The 27,531-nt window shown below is 41.1% G+C and overlaps 1 protein-coding gene across 5 annotated transcripts; it reads left to right on the top strand.

The window, feature by feature from the left end:
- Positions 1–2,055: 2,055 nt before the first annotated feature.
- LOC124257629 (tetraspanin-18-like) lies at positions 2,056–26,399 on the top strand. Of its 5 annotated transcripts, none has more exons than XM_046691739.1 (8): positions 2,056–2,165; positions 18,511–18,595; positions 19,961–20,194; positions 20,661–20,735; positions 21,027–21,137; positions 22,338–22,544; positions 23,909–23,992; positions 24,717–26,399. In XM_046691739.1, exons 1-8 carry the CDS (start codon positions 2,071–2,073, stop codon positions 24,777–24,779), a joined length of 954 nt encoding a protein of 317 aa, XP_046547695.1. In that variant the 5' UTR covers positions 2,056–2,070; the 3' UTR covers positions 24,780–26,399. The 5 variants fall into 5 exon arrangements, with proteins under 5 accessions (XP_046547695.1, XP_046547710.1, XP_046547716.1 ...); XM_046691754.1 differs by lacking the exon at positions 2,056–2,165 and adding an exon at positions 8,509–8,648; XM_046691760.1 differs by lacking the exon at positions 2,056–2,165 and adding an exon at positions 8,685–8,797.
- Positions 26,400–27,531: the final 1,132 nt, after the last annotated feature.

Consider the following 27,531-nt stretch of genomic DNA (forward strand, 5'->3'; position numbering starts at 1 on the left):
TATGGACAAACTTTCATGCCATTTAAGACCATTTGTTGTATATTTATCGGCCATTTCATCGGTACGATTTTCCAGCAAACGAATTATATAGTGCTTAACACATAAACACATACATTAGGGAATTAACTGCTATATATCGTAAAAGAGGTGTTCACAAAACCTTCCATGTAAAGGGATTGCAAAAACACTGTGGTGGCTCAAACCACTCATCTGATTTTTCATCTGAGTGACGACTGCCTCACAGATGGCTACATTGGGTGACGTCATGTACAGGTATCGTTGCTCGTGGCTATATGCCCGACGTGGACACAAATATACCACTAAACTTTTATCAGGGATTATCAAATGTGTCATTCTCTTCAAATTCACACTTGACATATTTGGAAGAGTAATGACAATTATTATGGATATACAACTACCTTTATTCTGTGGAGGCGACGTTTCGACATAGGTTCTAATGTCGTTTTCAAGCAAGTGATGACGACAATAGAAACTATGTCGAAACGTCGCCTCCACAGAATAAAAGAAGTTGTATATCCATAATAATTGTCATTATTCTTCATCAACTCAACTTCTAAAATGCCCATCAAAGAAGCTGACATATTTTGAGAATCATTTTTATGTAGCATAGGTAGATGAGTGAGAGATTATGGAATCGAACCCGGGTCTAACGAACGGACGATTTAACCACTAGGCTACCCCTTCGCCCCCTTTGGCATGGAACATATCCTTATGAAAGGTGGAGTTGTATAGTAAGTGAAGTTGCTGACGGACAAAGTATATCCAAATCTTATTGATACAGCGTAAAGATATTTGGAAAGAAGATTTACATTGCAAAGATGTATTGTTCGTATGTATAGCCTACTGTGGATGCTTCGAGCACTTTAGTCGTGTTGGTACTTGGTCATTTCTTATGCTGAGGGATATGTCGAAAAATCGGATAAGTCGAACTTTGCCCTTGGTCCCGAAGACGTCGACACAACAGGGTTTGGCTGTACGTGTATATGCACTATCGTTTTATCTATCAAACACGATTATTTATAGACGGCCGCCATAAAGCTGCAAAATGTCAAGTGTATGTTTCAATAGAATTAAAAGACAAACAAGACATGCGCCCCGACATTCACTTTGAAACAGATAATCAGTAATCTGTAAAGTTAGGCTTCGGTTGAACCTGTACCCACGAGCAGTGCTATCTCCAGCCTGGTTCCCTGGGTCTCAGTGTCGGAGCGTTAGCGCAGGCGCAACAGACCCAGGGAACCAGGCTGTGCTATCTCTTGTCATTACACGGTAAATGACGTGGGTTTTGTGTCCGGAATCGTATTACGCTACTGAATAGTAATCACACCCTGATAGCCAACGCATTGAAATCCACAAAATAATGACACAACACGGATTTGTCTCCTACGCGTTTATCTTAGGGAGTGGTTACAGATTATACTTCAAATATTTCCTTTCTTCATAATGAATACAGCTGACACAATGCAGCGTGCAGTTAAGGAAAACTATGTCATGAAAAGGTTGTGTCCATGAATAAATAAACATGCATTGGAACATTTTATTATACTCTTTCAGAGAGTAGAATAACATGTTATTTCACTGAGTAGAATATCACTTTTGCCTGGAACTACTTTCTGTTCAAGGGCTAGACTGTAGTTGGGTTGCGTAATAAAATGCAGACTTTCTCGATGACTCGATCATTTATAAACAATGATCAAAATACAATAAATAGAATATTTTGTTAATGTCAAATAACATGTATATTTCATCTCGTGGTCTGACAAAGTCCTGACATGCGCCACTCATGAACATATCAACTTTGTCACACCACGAGATGAAATCTACATGTTATTTGACATTAACAAAATATCCTCTATGTACTTACTATTGTCATTGTAAGCCCCTTGTGTGACGTCATGGCAGCGCCACGTCTCAGTGTTGTGAACGTTCCATATGACGTCATTGTGATGAGTAACTGTAATCACTCATTGAAGATAGAGTGGAAACGTCTAGGAGGGAATTAGAGTTTCACACTTTCCGCCAATGTCAGGGATCGAATCCGGGTCTTCAATGCTTCAACCACTGGACGGGCCACTGTCCCCGTGTAGAAAGAAACTTGACACTTTCTATTGTGAGTGCTCTGGGATAACATATATTTTATTAAGGTGAGTGGATGAGTGAATTAAGCTGACAAAGTTTCAATCATAATACCGCCACTCTCTGTAGGTTAGTCGGAAATCCCAAATGGATACACACGTGAATCCCGGAGTTGCACTGTTGATCACCGTCGAGTTTTGGAACTACAAATGGAGGCAACTCTTGACAGCAAATTACTGCACCTCAAATGACTGGACATGCATGTCTTCTGCAATCATTATATTAAAACGACGATAGTCCATATAGATATTTCAAGATTTATTCAAAAAGTTGAGGGCCTTACTTTTGAACCGGCACATAACCGTACATTTATTCAGAGTTAAACTAGACAGTACTTAGTTAATATGGCACGCTTATGTAGATGCCCAGTAGACTGTGTCCCAGTGAACGTTCTAACTGGCGTTGTGTTGTTAACACCTGAACTCCGTAGTGCTTGATCGCATGTCGGTGCAGCATAACTTTACTCTGAAGGGGTTTACTCTGAACAATAGGGTCAATTGACATGAGGATAGATCACTGTATGACTCACTCGCATGCAAGAAATATTTCCGTGTACTCAATGCATCCTAACCCATATTGAAAATCTCAACGGATTAAACTGATTAAACCGACAACAACTGAATGTGTCGATTCAGGCCTGGGTATGTCGTAACACTTTTCAGATACATTGTTGGAAATCTCTATCTTTTTCTCTCTCTCTCCTCTCTCTCTCTCTCTCTCTCTCTCTCTCTCTCTCTCTCTCTCTCTCTCTCTCTCTCTCTCTATCTCTATCTCTGTGAGTGTGAAAATGCGTTAGTGAAGGTTAAAATAATCTACGTTATTACACCGTTCTATCAGTAGCCTATTTCGTTTGTGGTACACCTACAAAATACCGGATACCTACCAGCCATATTGTTTTGTGTCATTATATGGGAAGCACGAGCTATTGAAATCGAAAACAAATATGGGTGCATCAAAATAAAAAATAACCATTAAAATCAGATTATTTGATACGACATCCGGGTAGTAAAACTAACCAACGAATTTGAAATTGTCACAATATATGCGTCTTTGAAGAAAAAGCTTCGGAATTTCGGGATTTGGAGCGAATGAGCGTGGAAAAGGTACCTAACCCTAACCTAACCCCTAACCATATTCGTTATACTAACCCTAAAGAAGATAGTAACGGATGTCCAAGGACTGATAAAGTAAGTACACAAAGATAGCGAAGTACTAAAAACTCGAGTCGAGTTGCGCACATTTCTTGCGCAGTTGTAAAGATGCCGGAAGTTATCCTGTATTTTGTGTTATCAATGCGTGTCAACCTAATGTTGAAGGAAATCCCCAGGTATCAATACCGCGTTGGTGAAAGACACGATTATGGTAATCTAAAACATAATCAGTGATCGGCGCCTCATGACTGCGAACCAATGAACTAAATGACTCGATGAACTAAGTCACCAGGCCTGATCACCCAAACAATTTTTTCGGCTCTTACGACAGCTTGTTGTGGGAGGACCCGCAGGTCCCAGATTTGAGCTGACTGATCAAGGTTCACAATCAGTGCAAGAATTGTGTCATGGCTAGGGGATAGTTAACTTTGACAGTGGTTTTGCGGCACCTAACAAAGAACGAAACTGCATTCTCAAACAAGTAGCAGCTGTAAACAGATGTGTCAATTCAAGCAGCTGTAGTGGCGGAGAGCCAACTTGAAACAGTATAAATGAGGTTCTTATCGCACGGCAAGACATATTCAAGTGTTTAGATAATGGTTTGAAGTATTTATATCTCCGTTTGCCTCTCACCGTGAACAATATGCATACATTTGATACTAAGCAAGTGAACAATACGATTTTGGTTTGTACTCTTCCAACACACGCCCCTACCCAAGACCATAGCTGTTCAATAGAAAACATAGGCGGATCCAGAGAGATAGAGGTAGGTGTGTGCGTGCGTGCGTGTGCGTGCGTGCGTGCGTGTGTGTGTGCAGGGGTGCGCACCATTTGTCCTGAAAGTTTGTTCAATGAACATTGAAAATCTTAGCCCTCCAGTCAGACATTGTTGATGCAAACATTGTCGTACCAACACCCGTGAAGATCCGGGAAAGTATTGATCTTCAGTAACCCATGCCTGTCGTAAGAGGCGACTAACGGGATCGGTTCAGGTTCGCTGACTTTGTTGACAGATCGATGCTCATGCTGTTGATCACTGGAATGTCTGGTCCAGGCTCGATTATTTACAAACCGCCGCCATATAACTGGAATATTGCTGAGCGCGGCGTAAAACTACAGTCACTCACTCACTCACTCGTACCTAGCACTATAATTTGCTCAGAAATAGATGTCTTCCTAATCCAGTACACTGCACCGTTCTAGGTGTCCGTACTGTGTTTTAATCATTATAGAACCATGGATGATTGACATCTCGTGTCAATATCATGGTAACGGGATCTGACCGTACACACGTTTATAGCCATGTCAACATGTGTAGAAGCAATGTTTCCAACAGTTGTCATGGTAACATGTCATTCTTTAGGAACGTGATATTCTGAAGCCAGATCTCAGTTAGTGTCAACCAATGGTGGCCGGTTGGCTTTAGATTGTCCAACATCATTGACAGAACAATTCCAGGTTCACACGTTTCGGACGTTATACTAGGATTAATCGGGCGTGTAAATAGGAAGAGAGATATAGAGAATCTCACCCAAGTGTCTACTGATATCAATTATATCAACACGAGTTGATAAAGTTACAAATATCCGTGGCTTGATATAATTGATATCAATAGATACAATGGTGAGATTCTATTTATCATCAAAAATCATTCTTCATTAGTTTTCAATGAAAAATGTACATCTCTCAACTCTCTACTACCATTAGATTTGCAGTGCAGATGTCAACTTGATGACGTCATAGCATTGTCAGGGCATTGTACAAAATCTACTGTCAAAAGTATATCTCCTAGGAGATATCATATGATCTCACACAACAATATCTCCTGTGGGACACAGTTTGGGATGATAAAACTATATCTGTTTGGACATAATTAAGTCCTGTATTGCGTGGTGGGCGGTGGGGTGGCCTAGTGGTTAAAGTGTTCACTTGTCTTGTCGAAGGCCCGGTTTCGATTCCAAACATGTCTGAAATCCATTTCTGACGTTCCCAGCTGTGATATTGCTGGAATATTGCTAAACGCGGCGTAAACTTCACTCATTTCTATTCTATCTGGGACATCATGAAGGGAAGGAAGAAGCCATCTTGCTTGGATGAACCAGATTGACATCACTGGTTTGTCAGTGATTATAATTTTGTTACCGTAACTGGGACAAAATGGCCTCTGTTTCTACCCTAAAACAGACCATTACACATTCCAATATGACATTATGGAAAGCTTGGTTACTCCGCCACACTAATACATACGCACGCGGAGGTAGAGACGCGCCGATCAGTGGACGACTGTTTTTTTAGATCCACATGAGACGCTAACATTGTCTAAGTGATTTCCTCTAACATTTTTTGGCAATATATGTTACAAATTTACCGTCATAAAACATGTCGTTACTTCCGTGACATTATTGCATAACATGTTCAAACAAATAATCGGTGATTTAATTCACTCCTACCCCAGATAGGATCATGTGACATGTTGATTGGAAGGACCCTTATACCCAAGTCCTACAATACATGTACAGGAACGGGCTACGTGCGTTTACACTCATCCCGCAGTCAAGAGTATTTGATTTATTTAGCGTGGGGGGAAGATATAGTCAATACGGGGCAGCAGGGGTAGCCTAGTGGTTAAAGCGTTTGCTCGTCACGCCGAAGACTCGGGTTCGATTCCTCACATGGCTACAATTTATGAAGCCCATTTCCGTGATATTGCTGGAATATTGCTAGGAGCGGCGTAAAACCATACTCACTCACTCACTCACTCAATCTTCATACTATACCCTGAAGACCCCAAACAGCAAACAGGTCACAATTTCATCAAATAATACTAATCAGAATTTCCCTAGAACGAAAATAGTCATTTTTAATCAAAGGTGGTCCTTATCAAATGTTGAGCATTATGATGACACTACCTTTACGTTATTTACAAAGTCTGACGCGAAAACAGTTAAAAAAAGTATTAAAAAACCAAAACAACTACTGAACAACGGACATGCTGTGAAGTGTGCAGTAATGTGCAGGATGGTGCATATGTGCACCTGGTCGACATTCGCTACACAGTGGGTGACATCAGGTGATAGACGCCCGGATGTCACTCTACCGTCATATACAGTAAGTGGGCCGTCAGTCGCAGCAGCAGTGGAGATTCATCATCACTGATGCTGTTTTAATGCTGAATAATTGACATTGTTTTTCATTGCTACAGCTGGGTGGCCTTGTGGCTAAAGTGGTCCCTGATCACGCCTCACGTCCGGGTTTGAATCCTCACATTGGTGAAATGTGTCCAAACCATTTCCGGGTGTCCTTCAGATAGACATTGTTGGAATAGTAAATCATTTTCACACATAAGTACTGACTGGTCACTTTACTGGCAATTTGAGTGAGTGAGTTTAGCTTTACGCCGCACTCAGCAATAGTCCAGCTATATGGTGGCGGTCTGCATATAATAGAGTCTGGACATTCAGGGTAACTGGCAATTTGAAGTTTGGGGTACACGTTTGGTGTGTCATTTATTAAGGTTTCTTTAAAATTGTGTTACATATGGGGCACACTAGGGATATGTATATAAAAGTCACGGAGTGGACAGCAATACAGCTGACAAAAGACGACAGGTATAAGATGTGTTGATTGTTTGTGGAAGCCGCCTCTCCAATATAGCAGCTATATGAGAGAATGAGAGTGGCCTGTAAATAATCAAATCTGGACCAGACAATCCACTGATTGACATCGTGAGCATCGATCTACGCAACTGGTGCAATAACATGGGTCAACCAAGTCTGCGAGTCTGACCACCCGATCCCGTTAGTCGCCTCTTGCGATGGGTTTCTGAAGATCAATTCTAATCCTGATCTTCATGGATATTCTACTAACGTCATGACCTCGATGCAAATGGAGACACACGCCCACAAGATGATTATTAAAACTCTTATTTCATCATACAACCTCACTGAGGGCATTGTTTCTGTTTTAGTGGGTGTTTTTCCATATTGTGCTACAAAGCGGCAGAAAACACATCTCTCTCACTTTATCATACTGAGCGCGCTAAGCGAGCGCGATGCATTACACTACTCTTCCAGAAGCTCTGTATGTAAACGTATTAATATACACATAGGTTTAGTTAGATACATCACAAGTCATCTATATTCCCTGTTCATCATTCAGTCAAATTTAGACGAGCTTTGAAATTATTAATCATAAGCAGGTGTCGACCATGTTTTATCTGCCCTCACATATTTTTCTAAAGTATGTGTTTCTTTGATCTGAAACATACTCTATATGTTTTCTTCTAAAAAGTTCGTAACGAACGAAATGCCAGTTTCAGTAATTAACGATCGGAGCAGGTGTATGCTTATGCTGAGGGGTATTTGGTTTCTATTTTTCCTTTATGTTGGTATTGCTGGAGTGTTGAAAGAAACAGACAAATACTTGGTGATGAGTGGTCTTGTGCCTAGAGCTCAGGTCACAAAACAGTTGAAGTTAAGTAACGTTGGGTGCGGAGAGTCCTTGGATGGGTGACCGTGTTTGGCAGCTTGACTCCTGAGAATATTTTGGACTTCAGTCCTGCCCCACATCAAAGCACATGTGATACATGTGGTCTCACCTTAGGGAAGTGAGTTTGTTCAAACTTGCCTCTGTTCACTCGGCAGAAAATGGGTACCCGGTGGGATAGGTCATCACAGGCAGCTTGGGTTATCCGGGGTAATAATAATCAGATTGTAGATCCTTGAGCTTGCCCCTCCGTGGGGCGGAATTCAGTGCATTACAAATGCCCTTATTATTACTTGACTGAATTTCTGCATCCCTGAAACGAACAAACTTCAGTAGACAAGCGTTATAATGGAATCGGTGACTTCAGAAATCTATCAAATCTTAGAGTGTGCATGGGGATACGTCGAGATCCGGTGCAGTAATCCCTCCCATGTAGACGCTACGTCGTTACCTAGCAACCACCATCTACATTAAAATTAATTACTTGGTTCGTGTTCCGAGTGTTTACCGCTGTTGTTTACAAACAATCTCAGTCCGCTGAGACGCAAACGACTTGACTCGCAAGGCGTGGTCCTTCCTGACACACACACCCCCCTGCAAAACCCTATTCCTTTGAATAGTCCTTAACATTAATGATCAAAACATTTCTCCTATCGGTCGCTAGAAATGTCACCTTTGCGCTGCCCAGTGGTCAAACAGGACGATTGTTTTGCAAGAAAGCCTGGTATTGATTCGCCGAGCTGAATTGACGCGGTGACGTCACGGCATACAGGTAAATCTACTTCCAGGTGTGCAGTAGACTGTTAGCTGTTGCTTGTCCAGGGTGATATTCCAGTCAACAAGCTCCACATCCAGGTAAGTCAGATAATTACATGATTTGACTCATCTAAAACTCGAGCGACAGGTACGAACAGAGTCACACGTTTGAAAAACAACACAATTATTGTAGGTCATCGCAAGTTTGGAGCGGGTGTCGGCTTACCTGTACAGGTAGGATAGCTCAGGTAATATCAAAGTCATTTGGATTGCATATTTCTCAGGAAATATTGTTTTCAATATTATGATTTGTTAAACCAGCTGATCGTCTTAACGCATTAACACTTATATTTTCAAACTAGACAGTTGGGACTAAGACGTGTGTTAATATGTCGCTGTACTTATTTCTAAACGTGGGGCTATTGGGGCAGTGTTTTAACCGGATACGAATAGTGCACCGTGTATTGTTTAGCTTTGCGAGGCCATAGAGATTGTGGGCAGGGTGTGTGAACAAACGTAATTGACTGTTCCTGCTGTTCAGAACAAGGAAAATACTTCCTTCTAGGCTCTTTTAAAGATACCATTAAAAATTCTTTTCTGTTCACCTTTGTACCTTACGGGAAAATACATTTTCCCAAGAAATACACTTTTTTAACCTCTTCCTATTACTCCACATATATTCAAATATGCATGGCTGGAATGTTTAGGAGACTTTTCAACATTAGAGCCTGCTATGATATTGTGAGAATTGACTCATAACGGCCAGGTTGTTTTGAAAGTCCATAATGGCGTCCGAGCGAACATGTTATCCCTCGATTATCTCTACCCGTGATGTCGATGAGGCAAACATGCCGTCCACCCAGGACAAATGGAGGTTTGGTCGCTGGCGTGACACGATCGATCGCAGCTCACTGCCACGCGCCAGGGTATGGAGCTTTACTTCTAGTTACCCCGGCCCGTTATTGAGCGACACGGAATACCCTGCGGGGAGTTTCTTTGGCAGTCTTGACAGATTCTTTGCCACCAAAGTACAATATTTGATAAGTACAAGATCATATCGATGTCAACTAACAATACTGGCGGCCGAAGCTGTCATAATGCGGGTTTACATTTCACATCTTTTATGTCAGGGGATGAAATATTTTTTCTTTGGCTGTTTAGAAATTTAAACTGTTTAAGTGTTTCTGACAGTTGAGCATGTAGACAGAAGGGTTATTTTTATCAAGAATGGATTAAGCGGTGACATTATATTGATATGCTGACGTGAAACATTGAGTGGTATCACATTGTAGCGTGCCCAATGTTTGACGTGATACATTGAGTGGTATCACATTGTAGCTTGCCCAGTGTTTGACGTGATACATTGAGTGGTATCACATTGTAGCTTGCCCAGTGTTTGACGTGATACATTGAGTGGTATCACATTGTAGCTTGCCCAATGTTTGACGTGATACATTGAGTGGTATCACATTGTAGCTTGCCCAGTGTTTGACGTGATACATTGCTTGGTATCACATTGTAGCTTGCCCAGTGTTTGACGTGATACATTGAGTGGTATCACAATGTAGCGTGCCCAGTGTTTGACGTGATACATTGAGTGGTATCACATTGTAGCTTGCCCAGTGTTTGACGTGATACATTGAGTGGTATCACATTGTAACTTGTCCAATGTTTGACGTGATACATTGTGTGGTATCACATTGTAACTTGTCCAATGTTTGACGTCACACATTGCTTGGTATCACATTGTAACTTGTCCGATGTTTGACTTGATACATTGGGTGGTATCACATTGTAGCGTGCCCAGTGTTTGACGTGATACATTGAGTGGTATCACATTGTAACTTGTCCAATGTTTGACGTGATATATTGAGTGGTATCACATTGTAACTTGTCCAATGTTTGACGCGATACATTGCTTGGTATCACATTGTAACTTGTCCAATGTTTGACGTGATACATTGCTTGGTATCACATTGTAACTTGTCCAATGTTTGAAGTGATACATTGAGTGGTATCACATTGTAACTTGCCCAATGTTTGACGTGATGCATTGGGTGGTATCACATTGTAGCTTGCCCAGTGTTTGACGTGATATATTGAGTGGTATCACATTGTAGCTTGCCCAGTGTTTGACGTGATACATTGCTTGGTATCACATTGTATCTTGCCCAGTGTTTGACGTGATACATTGCTTGGTATCACAATGTAGCGTGCCCAGTGTTTGACGTGATACATTGAGTGGTATCACATTGTAGCTTGCCCAGTGTTTGACGTGATACATTGAGTGGTATCACATTGTAACTTGTCCAATGTTTGACGTGATACATTGGGTGGTATCACATTGTAACTTGTCCAATGTTTGACGTCACACATTGAGTGGTATCGAATTGTAACTTGTCCGATGTTTGACTTGATTCATTGGGTGGTATCACATTGTAGCGTGCCCAGTGTTTGACGTGATACATTGAGTGGTATCACATTGTAACTTGTCCAATGTTTGACGTGATACATTGAGTGGTATCACATTGTAACTTGTCCAATGTTTGACGTGATACATTGCTTGGTATCACATTGTAACTTGTCCAATGTTTGACGTGATACATTGAGTGGTATCACATTGTAACTTGTCCAATGTTTGAAGTGATACATTGAGTGGTATCACATTGTAACTTGCCCAATGTTTGACGTGATACATTGAGTGGTATCACATTGTAACTTGCCCAATGTTTGACGTGATACATTGAGTGGTATCACATTGTAGCTTGCCCAGTGTTTGACGTGATACATTGAATGGTATCACATTGTAGCTTGCCCAGTGTTTGACGTGATACATTGCTTGGTATCACATTGTATCTTGCCCGGTGTTTGACGTGATACATTGAGTGGTATCACATTGTAACTTGCCCAGTGTTTGACGTCACACATTGAGCGGTATCACATTGTAACTTTCCCAATATTTGACGTGATACATTGAGTGGTATCACATTGTAGATATGCTCAATGTTTTGCAAGCCACATTGATTGACAGTATATTGCGGTTTTGCGGATATGCTTAATGTTAGGACAAGGATGATAGTGTGTTTGGGTGTTCACCATGAGCAGAGGGTGTTTGGTTGTTCACCATGAGGACTGACTGACTGACTGAGTTTAGTTTTACGACGCTTTTAGCAATATTCCAGCAATATCACGGCGGGGGACACCAGAAATGGGCTTAACACATTGTGCCCATGTGGGGAATCGAACCCGGGCCTTCGGCGTGACGAGCCAACGCTTTAACCACTAGGCTACCCCACCGCCCCTCACCATGAGGAGAGAGTGTTGGGGCCGGTATTCACCAAAAGGAGATGGTGATAGGGTGTTCACCATGCGATGAGGTTGGTATGAGGCCCGAGTGGAGGGCTATGGGCGTACACCACGGTCTCCTGTAGTAGACTAAGGGAGGAGGGTGTAAAGCTTCTAAGACGAGGATCCGTTGCTATCTTTTCCCGGAGAATGGCGTTGTGACGAATGTGACCTACTTTCCAAATCTGTCCCATGTAATGCATGGAAGGTTTTCAGGAAACTTTGTTGATAAACAATGTACTTATCTGAAGTGAGGTGTGGTTCAAAGGCTTACCGTGTTTTACCATCACCGCGTCAGGGGAATGTGTGTTTCCACTAGTCAGGGTGGTAGGTACGGGGTATGTCCCCACTAAGCCGGCGTTGGCAACCCTGACGGAGATCTAGTATCAGATAACATACCCAACCTGCTCTCTCTGATCTGTAAATATGTACTTGACGGATATATGAACGCTGCACCTTTGTCCTGGAGTAGTGGCTGTGATGTCATCTGTATGACGGCATGACGTAGTATTAAATAAAAATCAATAGAGCTTCAGTACCATCGTCTTCAGACCCACTCCTTCAGTAAATACCAGTCAGTGGCATTCCATTAAATAAAACCCTTTCAGTAACTACCTACACAGGTACAGTAAAGCACTTCCAGGAAAACTCACGCTAACATAACTTTCCTTTAAGTAATAAACCTTCAATAACATACGCTTTAGTAACAACTTCTTAGTCCCACACATCCTCAGTAAAACACCTTCAATAAAATCCCCCAGTAACACCCCATTCAGTAAAACCCTTCACTAACATCATGTTCAGCAATACTCTATTCAATGAAACAATCCACGGTAAGGCCTTCAGCAACACACTTAATGAACAGGTTATAAGCAGCCTTCAGAAACATCGTTCAGTAACAGGTTATAAGTAACCTTCAATAACACCGTTCAGTAAAAGGGGCTTTAAGTACCCTTCAGTAACACCCTTCAGTGACAGGTTTGATATAATTCTAACACTATAATCATCTTCAGCAACATGACCCGTGAAGATCCGGGGTAGAATAGGTCTTCAGCAACCCATGCTTGCCACAAAAGGCGACTATGCTTGTCGTAAGAGGCGACTAACGGGATCGGGTGGTGAAGCTCACTGACTTGGTTGACACATGTCATCGGATCCCAAATGCACAGATCGATGCTCATCACTGGATTGTCTGGTCCAGACTCGATTATTTACAGACCGCCACCATATAGCTGGAATATTACTAAACTCACTCACTCACTCACTCACTCACTTCAGCAACAGCCTTGGGTATGGTTGATGATCGAAGTCCACCTGGTCCAGGTAGATACCATAAAATACAACTGATTTCTGTTTTGTCGCCTGGCAACTTAGTTACACGTTACACCTACTAACCTGAACAGCTTGTACTCAATACCCACTTGTCGCAGGAAATCATCACAATAAATTAGTCTTATGGGATCACGTGACGATTCACTCTCGGGGAATATTCAAAAACCTATTTCCATGATTACTCATGCAGCAAATGACGGGTAATGCATTGTAACTATTTCGTGATGGTATCTGGGTTTTCCTCTCCTCATACTTGACGTGTAACACAATTAGATTGTCCGCATATGGTTTAGCAGAGGCCGGGAAGTTAATAATGCATTAGAATCCTGGCTGATAAACCTTTGAATGGTATCCAAACAGAATATTTGTCTAATATTGATTTGTATAATTGCACGTTGTTATCACCAATGTCCAACATATGTTACACGGCCTGAATGACTCAGAGAGGTCGGCCTTCTGCCAATACGTTAACTTGCTGACTCAGGTGAATGTGGAAACATGCCCTTGTGAACCTCGTCACGAACATAGAACAAATCCTGTTTACACGACAGGGATCATGAACAATTCGACTTATCCGGACTTATAAAGAGAAGTGGGTAATGCGGACCAGGGTGCAGTTGTTCAAAGCGATCTTTGCGTTAAGGTGACCGTAAGTCCCATACTTTAACACTGACTTAAGGTAGCCTTAGCGCTAAGGTTGTTTTGAACAACAGCACCCTTGGTCGGCTTAAGGCCTGGACACAGTAGGCAGTTGTGAGTGAGTGAGTGAGTTTGGCTTTACGCCGCTTTTATCAATATTCCAGCAATATCGCGGCGGGGGACACCGGGAATGGCTATGCAGGTGCCTGAGGACCAGACAAGCAAGGCCCCATGCGGATCTATGTGTGTTGCGGCTTGCTATCTATAAGTAAATAAATACTATACTGATTTACCCAACTGTAAATATTTGTTTCTGGCATCTGTTCCACCCGAGGGCCTCTAATGCTGGTAAGACGGATAATGCGGATATAACACTCGACTCGACTTGTGTGTTCGTTAGCCAAGTAGTTGAAGCGTTCGCCCTTTACGACTCCGTGTTTGGTTTTGGTGTCCTTGGTTAAAGGCTTAATAGAGAAGTAAAACCCAACAATCAGACTGTTACCACTGAGTATCCACATCAGCCCCAGTGAATTTGTCTAGAATCGAATACCAAATGACGAATAGTGTTAGGAATGTTTAAAAATTAGACACGGGAACTAGCCAAGTCGTTTATCTGGAAATCCGGTAATCCATGCTATCGGAAACCGATAATTCTCTTCAACAGTCAGTACCCTTACATCTGTTTTGATGTCTCATTTAAACACGGTCGAGTGTCGATGTCGGCATGAACACTGCACGTGCGGCGTTCTCTGAACGATGAGTGGATGGACGTAGAGGCGCTAAGTCCAGTGACGGTTAAATCCACCGTGTTGTTGGAGTGAGTGTTCTTGGAACTGTTTACTAGAAGCATAGATTATTATTTTTTCAGGTAAAACTACTATTCTTCAAAAACGAAAAATGTAGGGAATACTCGGAAGAAACTAAAAACTTTCAAAATTGTAAGAAATATTTGTTTTTAGAATAGATATATAATTAGAAATAACCCGTTACAACCGGGTGAAGTATAACAGTTGATATTCTGGTCGCCAACGATTTTGAAGGACCATAGGGATAAGATAGAAAATGTCAAAGTTGAAGCTTTCGCATCAGTAGTGCGTAATACAACCATGATTTGCCAAACATTCATTCACATAATAAGGCATACTGGAGATGAGTCCCCCAGAAATGACTAGAGACAACCTTTCCTACTCCCCTTGCAGCGCCTGGCCAAAGTAACCAGCTTGATCGTTGGTGTATGACGTTGACACATGCAGATCACTTCTAGCTCATACACAAACAAGTAAATCACAATTGTATGATAAACAAAATCAATAAGCCTGGCAGATATCATGGTCCACGGAGTTTAATCGACCTTCTTTCAAAGTGACATAATCAGGAATGACACCTCACGCACTTGTGTGGTATGTGGTATTTGCAAACTATAGGGTGTCTCAAGTTTCCAGATAGGACACCGTGTTCCTGCAGAGATGATGTTTGTCGTCAACACTGTTCCTTGTTCTCATACTTGATATTAACTTATTATGCTGCCTAACTTTTAAGAGCGTATGTTGACTATAGGGTGTCTCAAGTTTCCAGATAGGACACCGTGTTCCTGCAGAGATGATGTTTGTCGTCAACACTGTTCCTTGTTCTCATAAATGATATTAACTTATTATGCTGCCCTACTTTTAAGAGCGTATGTTGAACCTGCGATATTATGTTTCACTTACTTCAGCTTTATAACATGTTTTTCCTGATGCCAAAGGCGCTTGCAGTAGAAATACATTTCCCAGGTATTTCTTTCTTTACGATGGAAGTCTTCCATGCATGACTTATGCCGCCGACAACACAACACAATCACGGATCGGATTACACGACATGTTCCCATTAAAACAGGGACGTAATGGGGTTACACGCATCTGCCCCGGTGTTGTTGTGTTCGCGGGAGACCGTGCGGGTAGACATTGTTGTTACGCTAGAGGCGCGAGGCCACGCGGATAGAACATCCTGATGATAGTGAACGGGTTGGGTGCAGTTTCGGGCAGTTTTCCTGTCATAGTCTCAGTCCCTTAACCATGTCATTTTCCCCAGATGAAATCCAAATCTCCCATCTTGCCCGCGCTCCTTACCATTCTTCTAAAGTACCCGTGAAGAATCGGGTTAGAATTGGTCTTCAGCAACCCATGCTTATAAAAGGCGACTAACGGGATCAGGCTCGCTGACTTGGTTAACACATGTCATCGTATCCCAATTGCGTAGGTTGATGTTCATGTTGTTGATCACTGGATTGTCTGGTCCAGATTCGATTATTTACAGGCCGCCGCTATATAGCTGGAATATTGCTGAGTGCGGCGCAAAACAACAAAGCAACCGACCATTTTGCTGAAGCGATGACAATTATGACAATTATGAAGAGTGTGAAAATACTTTAAATAATAAAAAGACGACGATATCTCATTTCCCTCGGCACTAAAGAGTAATGATGTATCGATAACACCACAATGATAACCATTATAGTAAGATTACAGTTCCATCTATCAACGTTCAAATACAACACTGATTACAGCAATGGTCTGTGTCATCTCGCAACATCTGGCATCAAGCTTTGTTGTATTCACACAATGTCAAAAGAACTATTTCCTTGAATTGCCAACCTTCAACCCGAACACGATCTAATGAGCTTTCATGATAGTGTATTCACGGAACTCCCTTCCGGGTCGGATCGATGGCTTCATGCAGTAGCCATCATAAGACAATGTGTACATACTGCAGAGTAAACGTTGGTTGTTGCATCACATGCGGTGGTGTTTGTAGCGTCGCTAACAACAATCAGCCAGTGTCACGATTCGATCAGTCATAACCACGCCTTGAGTGAGGCCCGGCTCCCCCCTCCCTCCCACTCCCCCACACCATGCCGATACGAGGCAGCCATCTTCAGATTAAGTGTAATGTCATACGATGTTGGGCAATCAGCGATCACGACCGAAAAAATACCGACATGTGACTTGTCCCCTGACGTATAGCATTACATCCTGGTGTCTACCTGCCCTATAACTCTCAAGTGTACAGATTCATACCCAGTACTTAAACATAACATGACTACCTAAACTTAATATAGATACTAGAATGGGGTCATGTCGTCTTGTAAAACAGCAACGGGAAATATGAAAGAGGGATATGAGAAACCTGGAAAATGTGATAAAGTACAAACTTAAGTGAATATTAACTGTTTAGTATCTCGTTGGTGGAGTTAAATGAGAGTATTTTCTCCTATATTTCTTGGTAATGTTTTCCTTAAAATATATTTACACTAACAGGAAAAAATAGGTCACCAACGCGACTTAGGGCAGCAAGCTAAAAATAACGTATGTCGCAATCCCTTTTCTTCATCGGAGCTAGAAACACTGTTCACAAATCACTCACGATGACGTCAATGTCCACACCGGTTCAGATATAAGTACTAAGAGGCTGGCCAAATATTTTCAATCGCGACTTGCCCTGGTGAAGTTGGGCGTTAAGGACTTAACTAGCAAATAGCTCCCGTGATAACATACGTGTATTCACTACAGGTAAGACCTTTCAGGTATAGCGCTGATTGGCTTGACATCATGTGAATCGGAACATTATGTTGAATAGTAACAATCATTTAAGTTTTAAATGGACATAGTGATTGTTGTGTGCATGTTGTGGGGACCAACAATCGATACTTGCTATCATTATTCGATTGATTTCTATAAAAGGGTGCTGGTATAGGACAGGTATGTTTGTATATAGCGGAACCTTGATATTCCGGAATTTTTGGTTTTCATCACCCCGAATTAATTAGGTTGGCTGTATCTTCCAGATTATGTAACAGCTGGCTCGAAGATTACATTCCTGGTGAGATACTGGGACCTTGGTGTCTGTCTCTCTTTCTCTGTCTGTCTGTCTGTCTGTCTCTCTCTCTCTCTCTCTCTCTCTCTCTCGCTCCATCTCTCTCTCTGTGTTACTGATGGTGGGGATGGAGGAGGGGGAAGGGGGTGTTATAATCGTGTCGTATAACAGGTAACAATGTGGTTGTATTGTCGATTTTAATTCTAAATGTGCAAACATTTCCCCAACTAGCCAAGCTGTAGTTGTATTTCCTCATCATTAACATGTCACGGATACAGGACTAATAACACGCTATCATGAGTTTTACAACAAATAGTATCTTGTAGTATAGTTTTACAGTATCATAATATGATATCAGCGATAACTGACTGACTGACTGACTGACTGAGTTTGGTTTTACGCCGCTTTTAGCAATATTCCAGCAACATTCACGGCGGGGGACACCAGAAATGGGCTTCACACATTGTGCCCATGTGGGGATTCGAACCCGGGTCTTCGGCGTGACGAGCCAACGCTTTAACCATTAGGCTACCCCACCGCCCCATCAGCGATAAAGAGGACATAGTGTGTGTAAATCACGTGACAGATTTTATTTGCATGATCATGTTGATGTATCTACATCTTTCTAGTACTCACGTATCAGTGATCAGTCAAGATTATGTTCAAGCAGGTTGTGTTGTATTATCACTCAAGTAGTTATTTTGTATGCCTCTTGAAGCTTATTTTATATCGCCATGTTTCTGTATGTTTTTATCATCATCTTTATATTTTTATAATTATTATTATCTTTCAGATTTAAAGGAAATCCCAAATACAGCTTCACAATGTGTCAAGGACTAGCTCGGTGTTTTCTCATCGTCTTCAACATAATCTTCTTGGTGAGTATATTACTAACACTACAACTTAAGCTTGGCGGTCACCAGTCCAGCACGAGTTGTTTAACTCCAAAGTAGTTGTAAACAGGTTATTGTACATTAACAATCTTGGCATACCTCCAGATGCAGTAAATCAGCGTTAAAGATTATTTGAGTGAACATTTGAGGCAGTGTGATTATGATAATAGCTCCAGAGACAGGTTTAGTCTGTGTCCTCCTTTCCACATTATGTTGACCATGATGTTCGTTCATTATCATCAACGTCACACTTGCCATATAATATTAATATTTTAGTCATAGCATTAATGTTCATATTGTTGATGGCCATACATGACGTGTATATTGACTTGCCGTGACATTTAATTAATTCAAACGAAGAAAATATTGGTTTGAAAATTTGTCAAAAATCACTATGGCCAAGCAGATTCTTCTGATGACGGGTGTAGCCCTGATTAAAGATCGACTGGTTTCATTATTGCTAAGCGCTACAAACATGCGACATGGAGGTGGAGCTTTAGTTTGGAGCAAACTACTTGACTGCGATAAGACTCGAGACGTTTCAGATATTTGGGTTTTGCGTCATGGGTTGGTCTGACTACGTTGTGCATTGAATCAGCAACCTGTCTTGATAAGATATGGCCTGAGTTCATGCATATAAATCTGTTCCCGTCACTGCATTCTCCCTTTAATCTTGTGCAATAAAAATCTTACATACGAATTCAAATATGAAAGAAATGGATCTTGCAGCAGGATGTCCTGGTGACTCACCTGATTCATATGAATAAAGCTGCTGAAACCACCAGAGCTTGAAAAGATTATTCTTAAACACTGAAATACAGTTTAACATGGTATAGACTTATATACTGGTGGTTGACCAATGTTAATTTCAATGTTCCCCTTTATCTTTGATAAACAAATTCAAATTCAAATTCAGATTCTAACGTTATCGTTTTGGGGACACGAACAGGAAGCTTATTGATATTTTTCCAACGACCGATCAAACTTCCCCTAATTTAAGTACCTCTACACACGGATAAGTCAAAATGGTTCCAAAATGTACACAATGTAAAACTCCAGTCATGTCACCATCACCACAGTGGGGAATATGTTATTTGTTGTTTTATATTTGTAATTAATACAGCCACACTCGCCATTTGAGCGTATTAAGAGTTGCTGCCTAAACCACCCATCGACCTACTGTTGAGCTCAAACGCATGCATGATTATTTTCCGTTATGAGCAGTTTGACGTGATAACTTGACTTTCAGTCAGGTTTGCTAAACCGTAAGCATGCAATCAGCAGTACTTTAAATAAACAATAATTAAATAATGAAACGCTCATGAATATACGTTGAGCTTTTGTTCACAGATTTTCGGCGTCCTATGTCTTGGCATCGGCATTTGGGTTGTGGTTGATAAGACCCACGTGATCGCCCTATTCCGGTACTCGAGCGACAAGATAGACGACCTAAACGCCTATGACGTGCCCTCGTTGCTGGAGAGTGGCGCGTACATCCTCATTGCCGTTGGAGCCCTTGTCTTCGTCATCTCCGTCTTCGGCTTCTGCGGCGCCATCAAGAAGTCCAGATGCTGCCTCATCACGGTCAGTAGTTGCCTAGTTTCAGTGTATGTTCCCCGGGGAGTTGAGAATACAAATGGCATGGCCAACGTTAAACGGACAAACGAAGTGAAGGTCCACCTTGGGACCAGTTGCACAAAGCGTGTTTAGCTAACATCATACTTAAAAAGAAACTTATGATTCGTGGACTGAGCCACCTTAGCGTCATGTCAGTGTTAAAGGTCTTATTAATGTGAAAGATTATAGCCTACAATGTTTGGTGTGAATGGATACAAATGAAGCTAATTTTACCAGCCATATTCTTTTCTTCTCAGCGTGTGAAGCCCATTTCTGGTGTCGCCGTGATATTGCTGGAATATTGCTGTAAGCGGCGTCACACTAAACTCACTCACTCTTTTTTTCTCAGTAAAGAAAATAATTATGAAAGATTTAGAAAAACCTACAAGTTTATATCATCACATAAGTGTTACATCGTTTCTTCCCATTTCAGTACGGCGTGTTGGTCGGCATCATCCTGGTCATACAAGTAGCCGCTGGAATCGCTGTAGGCGTTTTCAGTAGCCAGGTGCGTCTCCATAGTTACCACAATATCTAGCCTTACTCCTAGATTCCTAGAGGAAAATATTCAGTCGTTACTGTATTTAGTTATTCAGTAGAGAACATCGACTCTTCATGATGTTTATGGGAACGAAATATGATATCTTACTTGACGTAACTCAAATTTTGATATAATAATTTATAAGAAATATATAAAGTATACTTTCTCTTTATTTCACTTTGAAATAAAAGATTTCGCTATGATAGAATATATATACTTTAGACTGGGTTATATAACAGTTTCAAACCTGTTCCACAGTTCGACAACTTCGCCAAGCCATTCCTGAATGAGACGATGCCGATGAAGTACAAAGGGCCGTATGACCACTCTGACGTCATCTCTCTGGCTCTAGACGCTCTCCAGGCATCGGTACGTTGAACAGTGAACACGGTGAACACCAACATATATTTGATCACGGTGGAGACCAACATATAAGTGAACACGGTGAACACCAACATATATGTGTGAACACCAACATATATGTGAACACGGTGAACACCAACATATATGTGAACACGGTGAACACCAACATATATGTGAACACGGTGGAGACCAACATATATGTGAACACGGTGAACACCAACATATATGTGAACACGGTGAACACCAACATATATGTGAACACGGCGGAGACCAACATATATGTGAACACGGTGAACACCAACATATATGTGAACACGGTGAACACCAACATATATGTGAACACGGTGGAGACCAACATATATGTGAACACGGTGAACACCAACATATATGTGAACACGGTGAACACCAACATATATGTGAACACAGTGAACACCAACATATATGTGAACACGGTGGAGACCAACATATATGTGAACACGGTGAACACCAACATATATGTGAACACGGTGGAGACCAACATATATGTGAACACAGTGAACACCAACATATATGTGAACACGGACATCAAAACACCCACATGTGGACAATGCTTCACGTTTCTGTGATCACACATTTTATCCCACAATAATTTGCAGTCAAATACTTAGACAACGCTCATCGTGGATTGAAATATGTACTTTGGTCTGGAACCAATGTAGTCGGTATCAAAGATAATTGTTCCTGATAACTGACGATGATCTGTCAATAATCTTGAATCGTGAGTTTTCACCAGACAACCTAGTGATTGACATCAGGAACATCCAAGCCACTGGTGGACTTGCATTAAATTATGTCGTTTAATACCTGCAGTCACTATACACGCCAACCATGGGATACCGGAAGGGGAAGGGTGTCTTGGTATTATGGCGGAACCCCCACTGACGATATATATATCCCACTTGTCAGAGAATTCTGCCGGACATCTAAAAGATTATATGTGTATCTAAATATACGAATACTCTTCAAATGTCTGTGCTTCTTTTCTTGTCAAAATCAACCCTACACGGAAGCCAACATATTATATTTTTACAAATAAGAGCCATTTTAATTTTAGAAGCTTAAGCACTGCTCCGGATGTCTGCTTCACTAGTAACTGGCCACTGGGCCAGTGTATTTGTCATTGCTAGTATGAACATGTCACGTATGATTTTACTTTCCTTTCTACAGCAAGGATGTTGTGGCGTTAACGGCCCGAATGACTTTGCCAGTTACCCTAACTTCAACAAAACATGGAAAGGCCTAAACAACGCCAAGATTCCATTTACCTGCTGTGAGTCTGGCATGAAGGACTCATTCCCCGACAAAATGGAAGACTACATCAGCGGCCTACTGGACCAAGACTGCCCGCTTATGGAGGCTAAGGGTTACAAAGAGGTATGTTCCTATGGTTTCTGGAAATACACTACAGGGAAAAAGAAGGTATACATTGACAAATATATTGCAAACGTTATCAAAACGTTACTAGGCAGAAAACAGCATCTGGAACACAGCAACGTACGGACAGAAACAGCATCTAGGGAAAGAACAAAGCAACGTACGGACAGAAACAGATTGTAGGGAAAGAAACAGGTAGGGAAGAAACACAGATTGTAGGGAAAGAAACAGATTGTAGGGAAAGAAACAGATTGTAGGAAAAGAAACAGATTGTAGGGAAAGAAACAGATTGTAGGGAAAGAAACAGATTGTAGGGAAAGAAACAGATTGTAGGGAAAGAAACAGATTGTAGGGAAAGAAACAGATTGTAGGGAAAGAAAGTCTCATAGCGATGATTATATCATTTCCTCTTTTATTAACCACCAAACCAGGATGTGTACTTTCTGTTTCCCCGGCAGTTTAGACAAAAACTGTTGGAAACTGTCATTCTGGTATTGCCGTTCCTGCTCTTACAAGCAGTTCATACAAGCTTGTCGTGACAGATCCAGGTTGGCAGTGATGTATTGTTGTCCCTGGTAAGACCTGCATGACTTCGGGCTTTCCTCCCACATTTAGCAGACACGCCTTGATATCACTGAAATACTGTTCAAGGCAGCGTCAAACAAAAGTCCCTAATTCACGCCATTCGTGATCACTCCTGCCACGTCAAGTCGTTTGCTTTTCTACCGACGTGACCTTTGTCGCAAAAGTTGGTCTGCCACATATGAGTGAGTTTATCTTACCCCTGACTCAGAAATATTCCAGCTATATGGCGGCGGTCTGTAAATAATCGAGCCTGGACCAGACAATCCGGTGATCAGCATCATAAGCATCGATCTACGTAATTGGGATACGATGACATGTGTCAACCAAGTCAGCGAACCTGACCACCCGATCTCGTTAGTCGCCTCTTACGACAAGCATGGGTTACTGAAGATACATTCTAACCCGGATCTTCACGGGTACCACATATAAACACCAGTGTCTGTAAATTGATGGACTTACTAAATCACAATTGTCATTCCAGAAAAGTTTCCTCGTGAGATACCGAAAGACGAATGTCTGCTTTCGACTAGTTTGGGAATGGCTCCAATGCATGTTGACACAATACAATAAAAAGTTCATAGAAATGACGAAAACAAACCCTAGCTCGGCGATTCCAGAACTGAACATTTCGTATGCAAATTCCAAGGAAAGAAGCATAAAGTACCAATGTGTCTGTCAGACGCTTGCTCTTCCTCTTCAGACTGATATGTTCTACTATATATTTCCACTGTCTACTTTCTGTTGAATGTTTTGAAGATTTGTACTATTTTACGTTACAGGGTTGCTATGACAAGTTGAGGGATCTGGCAAAAACCTATTTCGCTGGTGTGTTGGGCGTAGCCATCGGGGTTGCCGTATTAGAGGTAAGGATAGAGTCCTTGTGTTGAGAATATAACCTGTGTACATAGTTGATAGATAATATATCCCATGTCGATAATATATCCTGTGCAGATAGTTGATAGATATTATATCCTGTGTAGATAGTTGTTAGATAATATATCCTGTGTAGATAGTTGATAGATAATATATCCTGTGTAGATAATATATCCTGTATAGATAGTTGATAGATAACATATCCAGTGCAGATAGTTGATAGATAATATATCCTGTGTATATGGGGCGGTGGGGTAGCCTAATGGTTAAAGCGTTGGCTCGTCACGCCGAAGACCCGGGTTCGAATCCCCACATGGGCACAATGTGTGAAGCCCATTTCTGGTGTCCCCCGCCGTGATGTTGCTGGAATATTGCTAAAAGCGGCGTAAAACCAAACTCAGTCAGTCAGTCAGTCCTGTGTAGATAGTTGATAGATAATATATCCTGTGTAGATAATATATCCTGTATAGATAGTTGATAGATAACATATCCTGTGCAAATAGTTGACAGATAATATATCCTGTGTAGATAGTTGATGGATAATATATCCTGTGTAGATAATATATCCAGTATAGGTAATATACCCTGTGTAGATAATATTCCGGATGTAGATAGTGTAGCTGAGATAATTCAGTCAATATTTTGTGACTTGTGTATATAGACGTTTCTCGGACGACTTAACAATGATAACAATTCCCGTGTGTTATCTTGCAGCTCATCCTGATAATCGTTGCCTGCTGTATCGCAAAGAATGACCCTGACGGGAAGCTGGTGTAGATGGTTCAAGCTTGAACACAGTTTAGATGCAGGGGTGGGGTGGGGGGACTTCTAAACTACAGGGCACTGATCGTCAAACACGAACAACTGACTGCTGTAGGCAAGATCATACGCCCTGTTCTTTAGCCTGAAGGAGAATGACGTTAGTGTTTGTTACGATGTTTTGTTAATACTGGTTGCCACCTATTATCTCCTGAGACACTTCGTTTATATACAGTGTTGTTAGTTACAGTGGTACCTGTAACATGGTTATCCTTCTCTATCAGTTACACCTGTAACCATCTGTTACACGACGTTCACGATCTGTGGCCTTACAATGTGTTGTTAGCAATAATAGTCAATGTTATAATACTAGTATAGTGCTGTCAGGATAACTAATCACACCGTATGGCTGGTAAACCTAGCGGCCACATAGGTCCTCGTATGATGATAACTGGATCTGAAAAGGTACCCTCAGTTTTGAGGGTTTAATGGTTCATCGCCACAGAGAACCATTGACAATGATCATGTACTCACACACACAGCACAGGTGAAACTGTCAAGCCGAACAACAGTTTATCAAAGAGAACAAAAACCAACAGAAATGGCAATGGTGGATTCATTATAAAAATATGTTGTACCAATTTCCTCTGCAGTGACATGATATGTAAAGATGGATTTATAACATTTTCATTATACAGAGATGAACAATTAGGATGAAATGTATCGAGTTTGTCTGTAACATGTTCCGAACTTTGAAAAGGTTGCCATGGTGATAAAACGGAATGTGATATCAGTAAATCTGTGCAAGCAGAACAAAATAATATACTACTGAGCATTCTGTTAGATAATTCCGTTATGATTCCACATCAAATGAGTATAATATCATTGACTCCACAGACTCTTGCTTAACCATAAAAGAAAAATAAATATATATTTTTAAAAAACTTTATATTTCGCATAATTATTGTTGATATACCGGTTGCTGACAGTGTTCCTTAAAAACCCAACAAGTGCAGCCGATAGCTTTGCCAGCTCAATCTATTTTATATTATTGTTTGACACCTGTTTATCGTGCACTAAGAATTCATATGTAAATGTTTCATAAACGAAATTTTATTTTTCATCGTTGTGACGTAGCGGAAGTCTGTACCGACTTGTCACGTGATCTCATCGTATCCACTCGCTGTTTATATTTGGCGGGATCTTAATCTTGTTACCATGGCATGGATTGTAAGGAATTTCCCTGGCTTGGTAACCTGCTATGTAATCCGTTGCTTGTAAGAGAATAAACCATTTATAACCAGGAATGTTTATACAAATACAAACATATCATGAAAGTGCACGAAATGAATGTCATTGCTGTGCGTCATATTCTTACAGTAAGTCAAAATCAAATATTTGTTATATTTGTCTGTCTCACAGTCATACAGTATTAAAAACCCCATTCACTCAGCACTGTCGAATGCAAAAAGCCCTAAATAAAGCAAGTCTAGATTCAACCAGGTTGGAGTGCTGAGTCTACCATCTCATCGGGGCTCCTTTTCGAATTAAAAATACCGTTGTGTCGAAGTTGAAGGCACCTAAGAAAATACTTCGAGTTATGCGATGTTCGACTCAACCGAAAAAAGGATCAACAAAGAAGGAATTTGTCGGAGCCAAATAGTTATTTTGAGACAACTGTATTTTCAAAATATCAAAGTTTTTGACACAGGGGTGCTTAACTGTAAATGAAATTATTTGTTTCTTTCAGAATTGTGTATTTGTCAGAGACTAAGTTTTAATTCAGGGGTGTATCTGTGATCATTATTATAGGAGCGCAACTCACGATAGTGCTTAGGTGGTTATCAGAACTAAGTGGATTAACTTCCTGGGCCTCCTTTCACAAAGCACTAAGGTGATCGTAAGTCACTAAGGTAACCTTAGTCCAATGTTAAAGAATGGGAGTTAAGGTTAACCTTAGTAAAGGTTGCTTCGTGAAAGGACCCCCTGGTCTGTTTAAATCTCTCTACCTGGAGGGCGGTTGAGCTATCATGCTCATACACATACCTGATAACTTTATCAGGGAACATATTCCTCGTTCATGTAAAGACACAATTATAGCTTAAGAGTGTCTGTGGCGTGGTTGTTAATTTTTATCAAATTTCCCCCACAAAATATCAAACTGTGCGTGCATTTATAAATTCACAGATAAAGAACAATTGTGCTAAATAGCACTTATATCATACATGTAAAAACATACAGTCGCTCTTTAAACCCCGTCTGTGTTCGTGTAAGTATAAAGTAGGTATACTGCCGTACACCTCTTATGTGTTTTGTGACGTTACTTTATATTTTTATCATTACAAACATAGACGTAGTTTACTTGTCGATAAATAAAAAGCTTCATATGCAAAACATAATTTTCTTTGTTTCTTCTGTACTTGTTGTTCACAATTGAAGATCCGGTATTCAGTAACCCATGCTTTCCTAAGAGGCGACTAATGGGATCGGGCGGTCAGGCTCGCTTACCTGGTTGACACGTGTCATCAAATGCCAATTTCGTAGACCGGTGCTCACGATGTCAATCACTGGATTATCTGGCTCAATTACTTACAGACTACTGTCAAACAGTTGGAAACTTGATGAGTTAAACAACAATCAACTATTTTAGTTCTTGGTCACGCGATGCATGCTGCCGGTATACTGGGGAGCACCTCAAAGCGGTGACCGGACAAAATCCACCCCCAAAATTGCCACCATGGACAAAATCCACCTCTTCTTAACAAAAAAA

This window comes from Haliotis rubra, unplaced genomic scaffold (assembly GCF_003918875.1).
Source record: "Haliotis rubra isolate DU_JTF1 unplaced genomic scaffold, ASM391887v1 Scf117, whole genome shotgun sequence".
NCBI classification, from domain to species: domain Eukaryota; kingdom Metazoa; phylum Mollusca; class Gastropoda; order Lepetellida; family Haliotidae; genus Haliotis; species Haliotis rubra.

Excerpts from the sequence above, each read along its gene's own strand:
- LOC124257629 (XM_046691739.1), top strand. The coding sequence starts at position 2,071 with ATGCTTCAACCACTGGACGGGCCACTGTCCCCGTGTAGAAAGAAACTT. Across the intron at positions 21,138-22,337 it reads TAGACGCTCTCCAGGCATCG|CAAGGATGTTGTGGCGTTAA; the intron begins GTACGTTGAACA and ends TCCTTTCTACAG. Across the intron at positions 22,545-23,908 it reads AGGCTAAGGGTTACAAAGAG|GGTTGCTATGACAAGTTGAG; the intron begins GTATGTTCCTAT and ends TTTACGTTACAG.